The 16750-nt window shown below is 41.6% G+C and overlaps 1 protein-coding gene across 15 annotated transcripts in view; it reads right to left on the reverse strand.

Moving 5' to 3' along the window:
- MARCHF1 (membrane associated ring-CH-type finger 1) overlaps positions 1 to 16750 on the reverse strand; it is a 493572-nt gene that overhangs the window by 21819 nt on the left and 455003 nt on the right. For 13 of the 15 annotated variants that reach the window (XM_048847586.1, XM_075127789.1, XM_075127788.1 and 10 more), the window contains 2 exons: positions 8105 to 8252; positions 900 to 2581 (listed from right to left, as the gene is read on the reverse strand). In XM_048847586.1, coding sequence (XP_048703543.1) covers positions 2283 to 2581; positions 8105 to 8252 — 447 coding nt within the window. In that variant the 3' untranslated portion in view covers positions 900 to 2282. Of the gene's footprint in view, positions 1 to 899; positions 2582 to 8104; positions 8253 to 16750 lie in introns of those variants that run through there. The other 2 variants (XR_012668126.1, XM_048847590.2) reach the window with 1 other exon arrangement.

Here is a 16750-nt window from a genome sequence, read left to right on the forward strand (position 1 = left end):
CTTATGCTGCTGCCTCCGTCTCTTCCACTTCTGGGCCCTGCCCAGAAGGAGAGATGGTGTCTGGGTAGTCCAGTTTGTGAAGCCACTGTCTCTGCTTCCAGAGGGGTGAGCCAGGTCAGAAGTATGGGAATGACCTAAATCTCATGCCCACTAAATACATATTTCCAGCTTTACAGAGAACGTGGATAAAAGTTAAGGAATTACTTTTCACACTAAATGGGTTGAAAATAAAAAACTGTATCTGACTATCTTTCGGACCACTAGGAGCTTTCTGAAAGTTAAACAAAACAAAACAGGAGCAGTGATATTTACTCAGAAAAGTGCAGTTAATTTTTTTCTGCAGATTTTCATCCTTTTTAAATTTTTGTATCAAACTGATAAATTCCCAAAAAAACATTAAACTAAATAAAAACTGAAAGGAAAGAGCCTCAATAAGCTGTAAGGGATTAAAGGCCTAGTCCAAGCCTCGTTAGTCAGTGGGAGAATTACAGTTGTGTTCAATAGGCTTTGGAGTAGACATTAACTACTTCCCTATCTCCTTTCTTAAATTCTCTTCAGGGGACAAGTTCTGTTGAACTATATCTCCTAATATCTCATTCTGAATTGAGACTAAGCCTCAATTACGGAGTACTTGCAAGACAACTGCCATTTAATGGTGCTTTAAGGTTAGAAAACTCAGGATAAATTACATTCTGCAGGGTAAGTTCTGCTTGGTCATTATATCCACAAAAGGATTTGTTTGATTTCCTGTCCTTCCCCCCACATGCACACGCCAGTTTCCTAAACATGAGATCAAAGAGGGCCCTAGTTTACTGTGGTCCCCAGACTTACCCAAACCAATGCACAGGTACGTCTGGCTACTTTGGCTCTCCTGTCCCAATAATAAACACCACAGCAAGTGGAAGTGAATCACAAAATTCTTTATGACAGGTTTCAGAGTAGCAGCTGTGTTAGTCTGTATCCACAAAAAGAAAAGGAGGACTTGTGGCACCTTAGAACTGTAGCTCATGAAAGCTTATGTTCAAATAAATTTGTTAGTCTCTAAGGTGCCAAAAATTCTTTATGTAACTCACCTCTGGACATCATTTTATCTACATTCATTTATCTATTGCACTCTTCAATGTTATTCACACTTCAGTTTTACATGAAAATGCTCAAAACACAAAATTAACAACTGAACTGTTGAATCCCTAATTGCTCAGTCTTATCCTGAACAGAGGATAACTATCCAGTCAAGTCAGAACAGGGCGATACTGGCATCTTTTAATAGGTCCACGTATGCTCTTTTGTGATTACCTGAATTACTGAAGCATGAACTCTTAAAAAATTCCATCTTCCACTTTAGCTGTCATTCCTAGGGGGTGTGAGGGTCTAAATTAATTTCATATTCTTTTGTAATGGACTGCATGCTTCAACCTGTAATGCCTCTGACTATACTTTGTCTTTTTCCATTTTGGAGAAAAACTTTCTATATATCCTTTCTACATATACTGGCAGAGAGTTCATGTTAATTCACCACTTAACAAGTATCATTTATTTTACTTTAAGATAAGCAGAACTAAAAGTGTTGTTCCAGATGTAGAGCTAATAATTTGAGCCTTGTGGCTATATAATACTTGTATTTCATGGGACCAAGGAAGCATTAGAGGACTTGAAGATTACTTGTTGAAATTGCTTATTTTGCAAAAAATATAAACACATATCCAAAAGCATTAAATATGTGCTTCACGTGTCCTCAGCTCACATGGCTCCCAAAACATTCAGGCTCCAATGTAGCCATACAACTATGTAATGATTACTTTACGAGATTTAGAAAGTGAGTGACATGGTGCAGGTCTGTTTACTTTGTTGATTTAAGTTTAATGCAAATGACTTTTTAGTGGTGTCACTTTAAGATGATGAGCAAATAGGATGCCTAGTAGTAACAAAGAGATGGAAAGTTGTTGATGTTTTCTGTAACAGAACAATTATAGCAGGTCTATTTCCAATTCCTCCTGGTCATCCAGTTTAAAAAGGTCATTTTGTCATGTCTGTTTGATGCTGTTAGAATTGTTCTCTGTTGTGCTTTCTACACTTCCACTACACCTGGCTGACGAATTGAGAAACTATTTCACAAACGGTCACATTCCATAAGTAATGCATTTTACTTCACTATATCCATTTCCCTGGTCAGGGTTTTTTGTTCTTTTATTTCAAATGCATGATTTGTTTCTGCTTCCTGTAGGGGCTGTGGTGTAAAATGCACACACACCTTCTTCAGTGAAGAAACAATGCCACCTCTGTCAAACTGGCATGACCTCAGAGGTCATTTCTTCAGCTGCTTGCTGTGAGTTTGTACCTGTCTGGGATACTGGCACTACTGCAGCATCCTTGATTTCAGCGCTCTGAATGCAGGAAGGGTTCTTCTCCATTTTTTTGGCAGTGTCCGGGCAGTTTTGAACAAAGATCACTCGATTGTAAGCCTTCAGTCTGCGCCACAACTGAACGTAGACTTTGCACTGGACGTACATGAAGACTAGGCCTCCAGTGAACCCAATTGCTACCACAACCAGTTTTGTCCAAAATGGCCATTCAAGGACACCTTTCAAAGAAACAAGTTACAATTAGTTTCATCATCATTTCATAATGTCTTGCTGATGGCTTGTCTCTTCTGTCGCCTGTATATTCCAGTATTACATAAAACTGCCAAAACATTATTCTTTTCAAAGGATCCCTAATGCTATTTGTACTGTATGTACACAGTCACACACATGAAGTGCAGCTGTTGTTATGGTAGAAGACAGCAGCTGTTCCCTAGATCATAGAAACAAGATCAGATCCCTAAACATCTAGTACAATAGGGGATTTCTGGTTTAACAAGGAATGCAGGATCAGGTCTTAGGACAGAAAGATAACCGTCCTTACTAGAAACAGATGACATTTTTATGTCCCTTGATTGTACCCATGACTATAGTACCTCTTTTAAGTAGGCAGAATGTAGTTATCTAGACTGGAATGGCCAGATCACTGGGCTTTGGGCCCTACTACTGAAATAAATAAATAAATAAATAAAAGCTTTTTAAAGTTTGATGGCTGGTCTATAAGGAGACTCAAGCTAGAGTATGTACAGTATACTGGTCTGCTACACAGTAAGGTGCTGCATGGACCCTGCTACCATGCACAAAGTTTCATAATGAGCAGTAGCAAGGTCCACATGGCTACTTGGTGCACTGTAGTTTACACCCTAGTTTGCTGCATGCTATGGGTCTGTAAATATACCTGGCACACCCTATTTTATACCTCATTGAACAGTGGCACCTACAATACCAATGTGTTCCCCTGGTATGGGGCTGTAGCATTGGTTCAGTAGCAAATTAGTGGGAAGAAATCCACCTTGTGAATAAAACTGCACCGCAGCTTTTTTTTGTTCTTTATGCCTCTCTCGTGTATGCTTTTTCCTTCTGCTAAATCAACACATTGCTATTTTCCTACTTAGTTATATAAGAACTTTACAGTTCCTGATACTGTTTTTGCTCATTGCACCCTTTGCTCTCAGTTTAAAAACCAGGAAAAATTCTTGCAAGGTCTTACTGTAACTGTAGAAAAAAGTCTCCATGGGTGATGACACTAAGGGTACAGAACAGAGAATCTGAACGCCGTAATGATATGAGTAATGCTAAGATGATTCACTTTAGCCTAGAACTAGTCTTAGAACTTTACAAAATCAATTATTGCTATACTGGGAACAGCTTTATAATCACAGGATAATTAACAACACTGCAGCTGCTTCTTCATATGTTTAGCAGTATGACTAAAATGGGGGAAAAACCCGCTGTGCATTACTGCATCAGATCTAATGATGACAGTGTTGGCATTAATACATAATATGCAAGTGTGTGGTTTTGAGATTGCGTGTCAATGCTGCTTTCTCGATATTTTACTTAAAATAAATTTATTAGTCACATATGGAAGATCTTTAAAAACCCTTAGAACATATAGAGTGCAAATCACAATCGAGGTGCTTTAGAAACAGGATAATTAAACTTCAAAGCAATGCGTGGGAGGCATTAGAGAGAGGCACTCCAAGATGGATATGGTGTCAGCTGGAGGATTAGAATCCACGGGTGGTCATCTGCCAGGTTTAGCTGCAACCAGTCGAGCAGTAATTTGAGTTTAATTGTGTTGTTAAACAATAACAGAATACCATTTATTTAAATATTTTGGGTATTTTCTACATTTTCAAATATATTGATTTCAATTACAACACAGAATACAGTGTACCAGTACTTACTTTATATTTAATTATAAATATTTGCATTGTAAAAAACAAAAGAAATAGTATTTTTTCAAAAAGAAAAGGAGTACTTGTGGCACCTTAGAGACTAACCAATTTATTTGAGCATGAGCTACAGCTCACTTCATCTGATGAAGTGAGCTGTAGCTCACGAAAGCTCATGCTCAAATAAATTGGTTAGTCTAAGGTGCCACAAGTACTCCTTTTCTTTTTGCGAATACAGACTAACACGGCTGTTCCTCTGAAACCTGTCAGTATTTTTTCAGTTCACCTAATACAAGTACTGTAGTGCAATCTCTTTATCATGAAAGTTGAACTTACAAATGTAGAATTATGTACAAAAAACCAACTGCATTCAAAATAAAACATTGTAAAAAACTTTAGATCCTACAAGTCCACTCCGTCCTACTTCAGCCAGGTTTCAGAGGAACAGCCGTGTTAGTCTGTATTCGCAAAAAGAAAAGGAGTACTTGTGGCACCTTAGAGACTAACCAATTTATTTGAGCATGAGCTTTCGTGAGCTACAGCTCACTTCATCGGATGCATCAGCCAATCGCTCAGACAAACAAATTTGGTTACAATTTGGAGGAGATAATGCTGCCTGCTTCTTGTTTACAATGTCACCTGAAAGTGAGAACAGATGTTCTCATGGCACTGTTGTAGCCGGTGTTGCAAGATATTTACGTGCCAGATGCACTAAAGATGCATATGTCCATTCATGCTTCAACCACCATTCCAGAGGACACCTTCCATGCTGATGACGTCTTCTGCTCAATAACCATCAAAAGCAGTACAGACCGACACCTGTTCATTTTCATCATCTGAGTCAGATACCACCAGCAGAAGGTTGATTTTCTTTTTTGGTGGTTTGGATTCTGTAGTTTCCGCATATGAGTGTTGCTCTTTTAAGACTTCCGAAAGCATGCTCCACACCTCGTCCCTCTTAGATTTTGGAAGGCACTTCAGATTCTTAAACCTTGGGTCGAGTGCTGTAGCTATTTTTAGATATCTCACATTGGTACCTTCTTTGCCAAATTGCAATGCCACAGTGCCCAGCGAATGCCTCTTCTCACTTTCAGGTGACATTGTAAATAAGAAGCAGGCAGCAGTATCTCCCGTAAATGTAAACAAACTTGTTCAGCCAATCACTAAGACAAACAAAAAGTAGGACTGAGTGGACTTGTAGGCTCTAAAGTTTTACACTGAGTGCACTTATGTAACAAAAAAAATCCCAAACCTACATTTGTAAGTTATACTTCCACGCTAAAGAGATTTCACTACAGTACTTGAATGAGGTGAATTGAAAAATACTATTTCTTTTGTTTATCATTTTTACAGTGCAAATATTTGTAATAAAAATAATATAAAGTGAGCACTATACACTCTGTATTCTGTGTTGTAATAAAAATAGTTGAAAATGTAGAAAACCATCCAAAATATTTTAAACACAAGAAAAGGAGTACTTGTGGCACCTTAGAGATGAACAAATTTATTTGAGCATAAGCTTTCGTGAGCTACAGCTCACTTCATCGGATGCATTCAGTGGAAAATACAGTGGGGAGATTTATATACATAGAGAACATGAAACAATGGGTGTTACCATACACATTGTAATGAGAGTGATCACTTAAGGTGAGCTATTACCAGCAGGGGGTGGCAAGAGAGGGGAACCTTTTGTAGTGATAATCAAGGTGGGCCATTTCCAGCAGTTGACAAGAACCTCTGAGGAACAGTGGGGGTTGGGGTGGGGGCAGAATAAACAAGGGGAAATAGTTTTACTTTGTGTAATGACCCATCCACTCCCAGTCTCTATTCAAGCCTAAGTTAATTGTATCCAGTCTACTCTGAAACCTGTCAAAATATTTAATACATTTCAATTGGTATTCTATTGTTTAACAGTGCGATTAATTTTTGAGTTAATTGCATGAGTTAACTGCAATTAATCAACAGCCCTAGTTTAACCATCTGTTTTTGCTGCTTATGCAACTGGCTTGCCTTAGAAAAGTCTTTGTAAGTGAGAAATCATTGAAATAATCACTACAGAATGGTGTTTAATTACCACAGATTTCCCTGTCATGGAAACTGCTAGTAAGTGCTAACTTTTTCAGGGTGGCACTTTTGAAAGTCAAAGTGACTTTAGCACATGTTCCAGTGAAAGTCAGTTGGACTCCTACTCTTAAGTGACAGGGATGGTCTCCTTATTAAGGAAATGACAGCTACTCCACACACTGACTTAGGAGCTTCTGAAAATCCTACCTACCAGTGATCACTATTGAGATGTGGTGTTAGTTTTGAAAAATTACACACCAGGCAATAGCCTCAGCTGCAGTAAATCACTGTAACTCTGCTGAAGGCAGTGGAGCTATGCTGATTTATACGAGCTAGTTTGATTAGATATTTCTGTCATCTCACCAGACCCTGGAGTAAGTACGCCAAGAAGAAATAGGGAAAAATACTTTTAATGATTTCCCCCATCTTCCCACTTTATTGGGCTAGCGTGTAACTTTTTGGGTAGTAAATCAGAGTTCTGAATTTCAATATGAAAAAGAGTGGGCCTGCTGTTGCATCACTGTAGGGGATGGGAGCTTTGCAGTTGTCTGTAGTAATCAAATAAATGCTACTATGTGTGGATCAAATTCTGTTTTTGAATGTGCTAATCTATTTCCTCATTGACTTCACTGAGCGCCAAGGGGTGTATCCATAGCCAGGATTTGCTCCCATGTGTTACTATTTCCTTAATGAATTCTTGTAACTAAAGGCAGCATAGCATTTGCAACTCTACTAAAGTAAAGTAGTATACTATACACATGTTGGCAATATCTGCTTAGTTCAGTAATCCACTGTAGTCTGTTGTAAAACAAATCAGCCTTGTAAATCCAGTCCTGCATTTAAATGCCCTCTAGCACAACGAGGCCACAATCCTGACTGGCATACTACTAGTACTGAAATAATAACCAAAACTTTTGTTAAGGTTCTAAATCAGGGGTAGTCAATAGGTGGAGCACGGGCCAAATCTGGACTGCCATATGCTTTTGAACAGACCCCCAAATCTTTTTATTTACTTATTATTTTCTCTGGATCCTGGAGATTGACTATACCTTGATGAAGAAATGTGGACCTTAACAAAAATAGACTACCCCTGTTCTAAACTGTTCCAGTAACTCCTCCCTCACTTTTCCCAGTCTTTGCTTGCCTGGATTCCCACTAGAACTGAAAGTGCTGAAATATCACAATAAAGGCTGCTGTTAGAGGATGAAATCCAGCTGTGTGTAGAGAATGCAGGAAAGGACCTCTGTGACATTTAATTCCCACATTAAGGGCTGCACAGGACTTTCTACACTAGGGTGAATTTCATGCAGCGTTTCCTGCTGGGTCTGGAAGTTTTAACTTGCTTGAAATCTTCTAAGAAAGCCTTTTGCAAGATTTCTACCCCAGTTTTGTAGAAGAGAGGTTTCAATAGGTCAGATGGGCAGCTTAAATCTTTTGGATGCTCTGAACTGAACTTGCACTGAACTTTTTAAGTTTCACTCATCAATTTTTAAATAGTAGCTTTAAAAAAGTCCAGCTATTGAAGTAAAATGAAAAGAATGAACTGAATGGTTTAGTTGTTGTGATGGGTGCATTGAACTGTGATCTCTTTGCACTGCAGGAAAGAAAATATATTCAGCAAAAAACAGGTTTGTGAACTGAATTGTGTGTCCTTTGCTTTGTCATCAAACAAATTCCCTATAATCCTGTTATATATTTACAAATAAAAAGTGCCTTGCAATCTATCTGTATTTCTAATGTTTCCCTCGCCATGTTAGCAATGAAGGAGATAAAGTCACTTACCATTGTCATTGCCTTGCTTAATTTCCTCAGCAGTTCGATCTATTAAAACATACAATGACCAAACAACGCAGGTAATAGCAATAATATGGAATGTAACTGAACAGACTATCTTCCTCCTTTCACTTGTTGTCATCTGTAGTTTCTCCCACTGTAATCAGAAAAGAATTAGAAATTAAGTGGGCTTGTAAAGAAAGCCTCCTTGTCATTCTAGTTGTTCCTGTTTGAAACGAGAAGAAAGACAGGTTAATTACAAAATATTTTTCTTATAACTTATGTCCCTAAGATAGCATTGTAAGCTTCACAAACTTACCTGATGCGTTATATACAAATCTACATCAATTCATAAGAACGTAGGATCCTGTGGAAGGAGTCTCACCTCTGATCTCTTACCGCCTTCCTATGAGTTACACCTAATCCTGTGTCTCTGCAGCAATGGCAGATTAACAGTGAGAGGGAAGTCAAAAAGCAAATATTAGGTTTAACTGCAGCAAGCACCCCAAATCTAGAGCTATGAAGAAAAATTCACATCTTCCAGAACTCCAAATGTGCTTGGTTGCTTAAAAACCTGTCACTTAATCCTGGGTAAGACTCTGGATAGATTTCATACAACAGGCCAAAGTCTCTCTTCAGTTGCACCCATGCAACTCAGCTGACTTCAAACTCTGACTTTTCCTTTTGTTAATACTGTATAAATTTTTTGTTTTTTGCCACAGTTCCTTCTTTCAATCATAACAAATTCTACTAAAAAAAACCCACCCTACCCTTTTGTCTAAAAAACATGTATTTAAAAACAGATTGCCTCTAACTTTGATGAATACTTTTGAAATCCACAGACACCACCCTCATGAATATTAGTAAAGTAGGTGGAAAACATAGTACAACAGTGCCACCTTTCGGATGGTCATATTACTACATGACTGAACTGTAGAGATAATGAGACTTTTCTAGTTGTAGCTCTTTCACATAAAGTATCTAAGCAATGGCACTAACCAGAGGGTAAGTTCAACTGCACAAATTGGGAGGCACGGGGTAGAACTGAAGTGAAAAATAAATATAGAGTAAGATGAGCAGGAAAGGAAATTTAAAGACTCAGAATTTTTCTCTGACAGACATACACGCTCTCTCTCTCCAGCTCATGCAAGAAGGCAATTGCTATACCAGTAATAGTTCCTATTTAAACCCATGTCAGGACTGGCACACAAATGGTCATGTTGGTGTCCTTTGCAGGATAGTAATTCCTATATGATGCTACAACTTCAGAAAATGTGCCAAAAGCACCACTTTCCAAGTGAAGCAATTCTGAATGTGGAAACAGTTATGGTTCTGGGGACGGTGCTCTATATAGGTACAGTGTAAGGCCAGACCTTTGGGGCTGAAGCTTAGGGTGTTAGTGGGTAGGTCAAAGGATGATACAAAAGCGTTCCTCACTCTTAAGGCTTCATACCACAGTTTTACAAGTCAGTGATCTCAGCGGGTTGATGTAACAAAACAACTAAAAACAAATAAAAGCAGAATACTCCCGAGACAAGGAGGTGGAGGAAAAGTCAGGATAGTGTGAGATACAGGCAAGAGAAGGAACCCAGACTCTTGCATCACAGAAGAAAACTAAATAGCCATGGCTTATATTGGTTAAAAATAACAGGTGTTAAAACCACTAGAGCCAACCTTCAAGAATCGATTTAACACAGAAAATAGTTTCTTTCCCCTATTTTCTGTCTGCATTAGGTTTCCTAAGTTATTAGTTCTAGAGTTATTTAAACTAAATCTAGGCTAATAGTGTCTGTTGTTAACAGCCATCAAGTTCAAAGGCATTGAGTGTCCTCTCCCCCATTAACCTGATTCCATGCTAACTGAAGTAGCTGATAACCACTACTACATAATCCCATATCAGATATCTAGTTCAACTACAGCTGGCTGAAGAAAACACGTGAACAGTTTTGCCAATATATAACTTTATTTTTAGTCAAAAAAACCCCACCACCCTACCAAAACAAGACACTCCACTGCACACGCTTCTCCCTGTGGGGAGAGGGTGAGAGAATAAACAAGTGACAGATGTGTAGGCATGTTGCTTCATGCACTACTGGCAAGCACTCAGATACTACTGTGATCAGCAAGGTATGAAAACCTGTATGGAATAGAACTTTTAATAGTGAAGAAAACTCCACAGATTTCATTTAATTTATTGCTAGCATCTAGTAGCCTCCACCAGGTCATGGCCCCATTGTGTTAGGCACTGTGTAAAAACAATAAATGATCATCCCTGTCCCAAAGAGCTTACAATATAACACTTACCAACAAACAGAACTTCCTTTAACACTGGGCTTTCATTGATAACACTTAGGAGAAACAAACACTCCAATTAGTCTTTTCTCAAAGTTATACTGGGTATGTAATGTTGTTGATGCCTGAAGCACAAAAGACTTTTGAATCTAACTAGGGAGGCATAAGGGGACAGGAAGAGGGCGAGCAGTGAGACCTTGGGGAAGGGAATGAGGAAGCAGTCAGCCGAAGAGACTAAAAGGGATAAAAGTGAGGGGCTCCCTTCAAAGTCAATCTACAACTAGGAGCAGAATTTGGCCTAAGAGGGGGGTGCTGTACTGAGGCTGGTGGAGAAAAAGAGACAGCAGCAGGAAGCAGGACAGGCCAGAGAAACAGCAAGAGAAGTCTAAGGGGGGGGGGAGGGAGGGGTTGGGAAAGGCATATTATGTAAAACAAACAAATAAAAATAATAATTGCACCCCTGAGTGTCAATATGGGTGGTGATGGTATGTGCTCCAGTTTCACTCTTGGAGAGATGTTTATACTGTGATTTCACAGTGCTGTATAAGAAGACAGTAAGCTCTTCAGGGCAGAGATCTAAAAGATTACAGAGTGAGTGAAGACAAATGGATAACGGAAGAATGTGGGGAAAGAATGAGGGGTACAACAAATAAATATTATGGTTCTAATCCAGTCCTGCCACAACTCCAATAAACTCACTGGGGATGTACTTGTTTATACCAAGGATGCTTTGTGTCTTGTGGAATTTTGTGTTACAAGCTTCATAGGCATCTCTCAATTCTCTCTCTCCTTTTCATTTTGGGCAGAGGGTCAATCGGAGGTGAGTGACAGAAGGCTAACCAATAGAGGAGTGCTATGATGAGGGATTTAGAACTACTCGGGATATTTATCTCCTTGTATTGTTAGACTGATAGGGTACAGCATTTTTCATTTTAACAAATCCACTAGAATATTACATTTTTACTGTGAAAGACAAGATAGGTGTGGTAATAACTTTTCTTGGACCAGCTTCTGCTGGTGAGAGACAAGCTTTCGAGCTACACAGAGCTCTTCTTCAGGTCTGGGAAAGGTACTCAGAATGTCACAGCTAAATACAAGATCAAACAGATAGTTTAGCATAAGTAGTTAGCACACACTGTAAGGGACCATTCATAGGACAAAGTGGTGGTGGTGGTGGGAGGAGGGGTGTTAGTGGGTTATAGAGAGTTGTAATAAGCCATAAATCCAGCGTCTTTATTAAGACCAGTGCTTAATTTGTGCCAGGGCTGAGCCCCGGGCACCTCTGGGCTTGCCACATCAGTTACAACAGTTAAAAAATTGCTCAAGCCCTTGCGCCTCCTTCATTACAAATTAAGCACTGATTAAGACCATGATTTTTAGTGACTAGCTAGGTTATGAATTCAAGCTCCAACAGTTGTCTTTTGAAAGTGGTGTGCTGGTGTCCTTCAAGAATGAGGCCTGCTAGCCACTAGAGGGTGCAATAAGACTATACTGAGTTCATAAAGTTCATAACAATGTATTGTGAAGAGCATTCAAAGGCACAAAGAAATGACAGCAAGATTTTGTAACTTTGCACAAAAATAAAATCAACCATTAAAAAGTGTATTGGACTAAATATAGAAGTAGAAACAATGTGCACTGTAGATTTTATGCACACATCCCAAAACCTTTGAAAAAGAAAGAGAACATTTTGTTATTAGCTCATGCCATAGAAAGGTTGTAATAATCTTAGTTAACAGTCCACATAGCTCCTTGTTCAAGCTTTTTGCTTCCTCTGTGTTATAAAGACATGATCTTCCTCTGAAAACTAAAAGCTGTTACTAAAGTTCATAATCATTTTTTTTTGTAATTGCAAACTAAATCATCATGAGTCATCACAGAAATAGGAATCTAAACAGTCTGCCTACACTGAGTGAGGAAAGGGTATCTAAATAAGACTATGATAGCCAATGTAGTTAACAAGTTCCTTATCCCTGCTGGCTAATCTACAGGAATCCATAGTACTTGTGGGGGCTGGCTATAGGTCAAAAGGCAGCAGGATCAAAACTGCCTCTTTTTATGTCTTTTTGAGGTGATACTGGTTAATCAAAATCACTATGCTAGTTTTATTCAAGCAATTGCTCAAAGACAGGTTTTCTGAAGTATCTAGGGATGCAGTCCCATTTTCTAGAGCAGAGGTGGGCAAACTATGGCCCACAGGCCGCATCTGGCCCGTGGACCATACTGCCAGGCCCCTGAGCTCCTGGCCCGGGAAGCTAGCTCCCGGCCCCTCCCCTGCTGTTCCCCCCTCAGCCGACTGCGCTGCCGGCGCAATGCTCTGGGCGACAAGCTCCTGGGGCAGTGCAGCTGCGAGCCCGGCCTGACCCGGTGCACTGAGCTGCGTGGCATGGCTGCCTGTCCTTGTGCAGCCATGCTGCCAGTCAACGGTGCTCCAGACAGCACGGTAAGGGAGCGGAGGGTGGGGGGTGTTGAATAGAGGGCAGGGGAGTTCGGGGGGTGGTCAGGGGCTGGGGGTGTGCATAGGGGTTGGGGCGGTCAGAGGGCAGGGAACAGGGGGCTTGAATGGGAGCAGGGGTCCCGGGGGGGCAGTCAGGAAGGAGAGTGGGGTTGGATAGGGTGGCGGGGGGCAGTTAGGGGCGGTGGGGCCGAGAGCGGTCAGGGAGAAGGGGTGGGTGGATGGGGCAGGGGTTGCCGGGGCGCTGTCAGGGGGCGAGAAGCAGGGGGGTTCAGATAGGGGGCAGGGGCCAGACCATGCCTGGCTGTTTGGGGAGGCACAGCCTCCCCTAACTGGCCCTCCATGCAATTTCAGAAACCCAATGCGGCCCTCAGGCCAAAAAGTTTGCCCTCCCCTGTTCTAGAGACTGCTTACTATAGACATTTTGGATCAAATTTTCAAAGGGGCCTTAACTCAGTCTATAAAAGTATGGCGGCAATTCAAATTCCCTCCCCTGCACACAACATGTAGGTAAACAGACTTTATGCAAAACAGTTCCATGATCGAGACAAAAGTCTCTCCAAAAGGGCTGCACCCGTAGGATTATAGTTACCATTGGCTCACATTTCCCCATTCCCCTGCAACAGAGACACAGATTCACTGTTCAGAAAGCCACACAGTCCTCATCTAGCCTATCCTGTACCTCAAGCATTAGCCATAGTATGGCAGATAGAGCCCTGAAAGGGCATATTTCTGCAGCATGCTAAAGGTGCAGTTCTCTGCATCCTTCCACCCCCTCTCTGCATTCAGGGTTTCCCACAATCTTCACTTGGGCCAAAAGGCTTGGCCCACAATAATTTATTCCCACAATTTTGTATTTAGCTACCCACATTTGTAAATTAATGTGCTATTTACATACACAAATGTTTCTCTTGCAAGGGGCAAATAGCTGTACATACAAAATTGAAGTTACAAGTTTGGGGAAAGGTGTCTCTCCTTTGAATGCTTGGAGCAGGAGGAAACTAACCTTCTGTACTGTGTAACAAACTTCAAAAGAAAAGAAGATAAAAAAGAGCTCAGAACACAAGAAATTCAGGTATCGCCAGCAAAGAAGTGATAGCGGCTCAAAGACTAGGTCAGTCAGTGTCCTGAGTATGTCATAGCAGCCACTCAGAGGGCTGTGCCACTTCAAAGAGGCAGCTCAGAGACTGTCTGAAGTAGAGAAAGATGGCTGATGCTGCTGAGAAAGGGCTTCTGTAGAATTAATTAATTGTAACTCCTGTATCTTTTTCTGGATCTTTGTTTTCTAGGTTTGGTTAGAGCAGCCCTGGAAAGGGAAATTCTATAGTGATCGAGCATTAAATCTTTTGTGTTTGATGTGTTTTCCTGTTGCATCAATCCTTCTTGCTATATATAATTCTGCAAATACACATAATAGCAGAATACAAGAAGCAGCACACACCTGCATGGAGCTGCTTCTGTTCACATCTAGAGACAAGGCTATTTTATTACATAGTTTCTGTTCTTTTTTCAAGAAGGTAAATGATTGGGGGGTGGGAGGGAGAGAGTATGTGTCCTTCTCCCTGCTCCCACCCAATAATCTCTGCAAAAGGGAGTCTGAAATGATGATTTTATGATGGCACCTAAAATGTGCTATTTCAAATGCTCTACAAACACAGAGAAGCGTGGCCCCTTTCCCAAAAGAAGCCTAATATGATTAGCAGATCATGGATGATCTTTTGGAAAAGACAGGGCAAAAGACCATAAGGACTTTAGCGAGTATATGATGCAGTGAACTGAGCACTCAAGATATTTTAGTGTGATCTGAGTACATAACTTGGGGGCATTTATTTTCTATTTTTTTGGTCAGTTGTCAAAGTGCTAATTGTTTCTGACTCCACAGTAAACCACTCACTAATATCAAACTACCAGCTGGAGGAAAGAATCAGACTGTTTTCAGGAATGGAATGGGTTCACTAGGCAATCCGTGTGGGGAGGAAGAAGAAAGACAAACTAATACTAATAAAAGACAATAGGGGTTCCACGCAGGGAGAGCAGAAGAGCTCTGAAGAAATCAGAAGTGTGGCTCAGAGAGGAGAGTTTAGCCTTTGTAGTATGTGAAGCAAAACCAAAGAGGAACTAGAGGTTAGATCTGAAGCAAAGATTACCTTATACCCTAATGCAGCACAAAATACCCTGCTGTACATCACAGAATACTGAGTGTGTCTCTGGCACCTCCCCTTAGGATAATGCAGCATTTGCCAGGTCTAGTGGGTGGGAAGAACAAGGGATAGGTCCATGGCCTTCCCTTTGAGATAAACAGCACCCAAGAGGCACCAGTGCTCAGTAAAGTGTAGGGAGTATATTTGTGCCTGGTTGCTATAAGACAGAGGTGGGCAAACTACGGCCTGCGGGCCACATCCAGCCTGCAGGACTGTCCTGCCTGGCCCCTGAGCTCCCAGCCAGGGAGGCTAGCCCCCAGCCCCTCCCCCGCAGCCTCAGCTCGCCATGCCGTCAGTGCTCTGGGCAGCGCGGTGGCGTAGCTGGCTGCGGCCAGGTGGCGCGGCTGCAAGTCCTGCTGCTCTGAGCAGCATGGTAAAGGTGTGGGGAGCGGGGGGGGTAAGATAAGGGGCAGGAACTCCTGGGGGGCAGTCAGGAGACAGGGAACAGGAGCGGTTGGATAGGCATGGGAGTCCTGGAGGGCCTGTCAGGGGGCGGGGGTGTGGATCGGGGTCAGGGCAGTAAGGACAGGGAGCAGGGACGGTTGAATAGGGGGTGAGGTTCCGGAGGGGTGGATAGGGGTCAGGACCGTCTGGGGACAGGGAGCAGAGAGGGTTGAATAAGGGGTGGGGTCCCGGGGGCGGGGCGGTTGGGGCGGGGCGTTCAGGGAGCGGGGGGGTTGGACGGGTCGGAGGTTCTGAGGGGGGCAGTCAGAGGGTGGGAAGTGGGAGGGGGCGGGGGCCAGGCAGTTTGGGGAGGCACAGCCTTCTCTACCCGGCCCTCCATACCGTTTTGCAACACTGATGTGGCCCTCAAGCCAAAAATTTTGCCCACCCCCTGCTGTAAGATGTGTGTTAGGCTCATCATACCCCTTTCTCTTAACTGTGCATCCAGAATCAGGTCTCTATTGTGCTAGGCACTGTAGACACATACAGAAAGACATGGTCCATAGACTGTATAATCTAAGGCCTGGCCTACACACAGATTTGCACCAGTTAGGCTGTGTCTACACTGCTACTTTCAGCTCTAAAACTTTAGTCGTTCAGGTGTGTGAAAAAACACTCCCCTGAGCAACAAAAGTTTGAGTGCTGAAAAGCGCCAGTGTAGACAGTATTTTATTGCCGGGAGCCGTGCTCCTGGCAATAAATCTACCACTGCTCGTTCAGGGTGGTTTTTTTTTAATCACTGGGAGAGCTCTCCCCTGGTGATAAAGCGTGTGTACGCTGCCCATGTCACAGAGCTGCTGCGGCCACGCAGGAACGTGGGCAGTGTAGACATACCCTTAGCTAAGCTGATTTAGTTAAAACTGGTACAAACCCCTTTGTAGGCACTCATTTCAGTTAAAGAGTGACTTCTTTCACTGTTCCTCATCAACATAACCTAAAATATACTGGTTTAAACTGAAATCAGTGTCTACACAGACTTGCATCTGTTTAACTAAAGAAATGTTAAAATCACACACATTAAATTGGTGCAGCTCTGCTTGTAGAAAAGCCCTAAGATTCTACAGCTTCTGCAGTAATGGTCGCATAGATTATTGAAGAACTATGTTATTAAAATACCTCACTTTGCTGAACACCTTAGTAATGAGATTTTTATCTTCACAGAATTCAAAATGCAGCCTTTTCAAAATAAAGAGCAGTACATTTCTCTTTAAAAATGACAGTGAACTGAAAGAGTTGTACTCGGTTGGTACAACCAGTGCACAC

The sequence above is a fragment of the Caretta caretta genome, chromosome 4, assembly GCF_965140235.1.
Source record: "Caretta caretta isolate rCarCar2 chromosome 4, rCarCar1.hap1, whole genome shotgun sequence".
Lineage (NCBI taxonomy): Eukaryota > Metazoa > Chordata > Testudines > Cheloniidae > Caretta > Caretta caretta.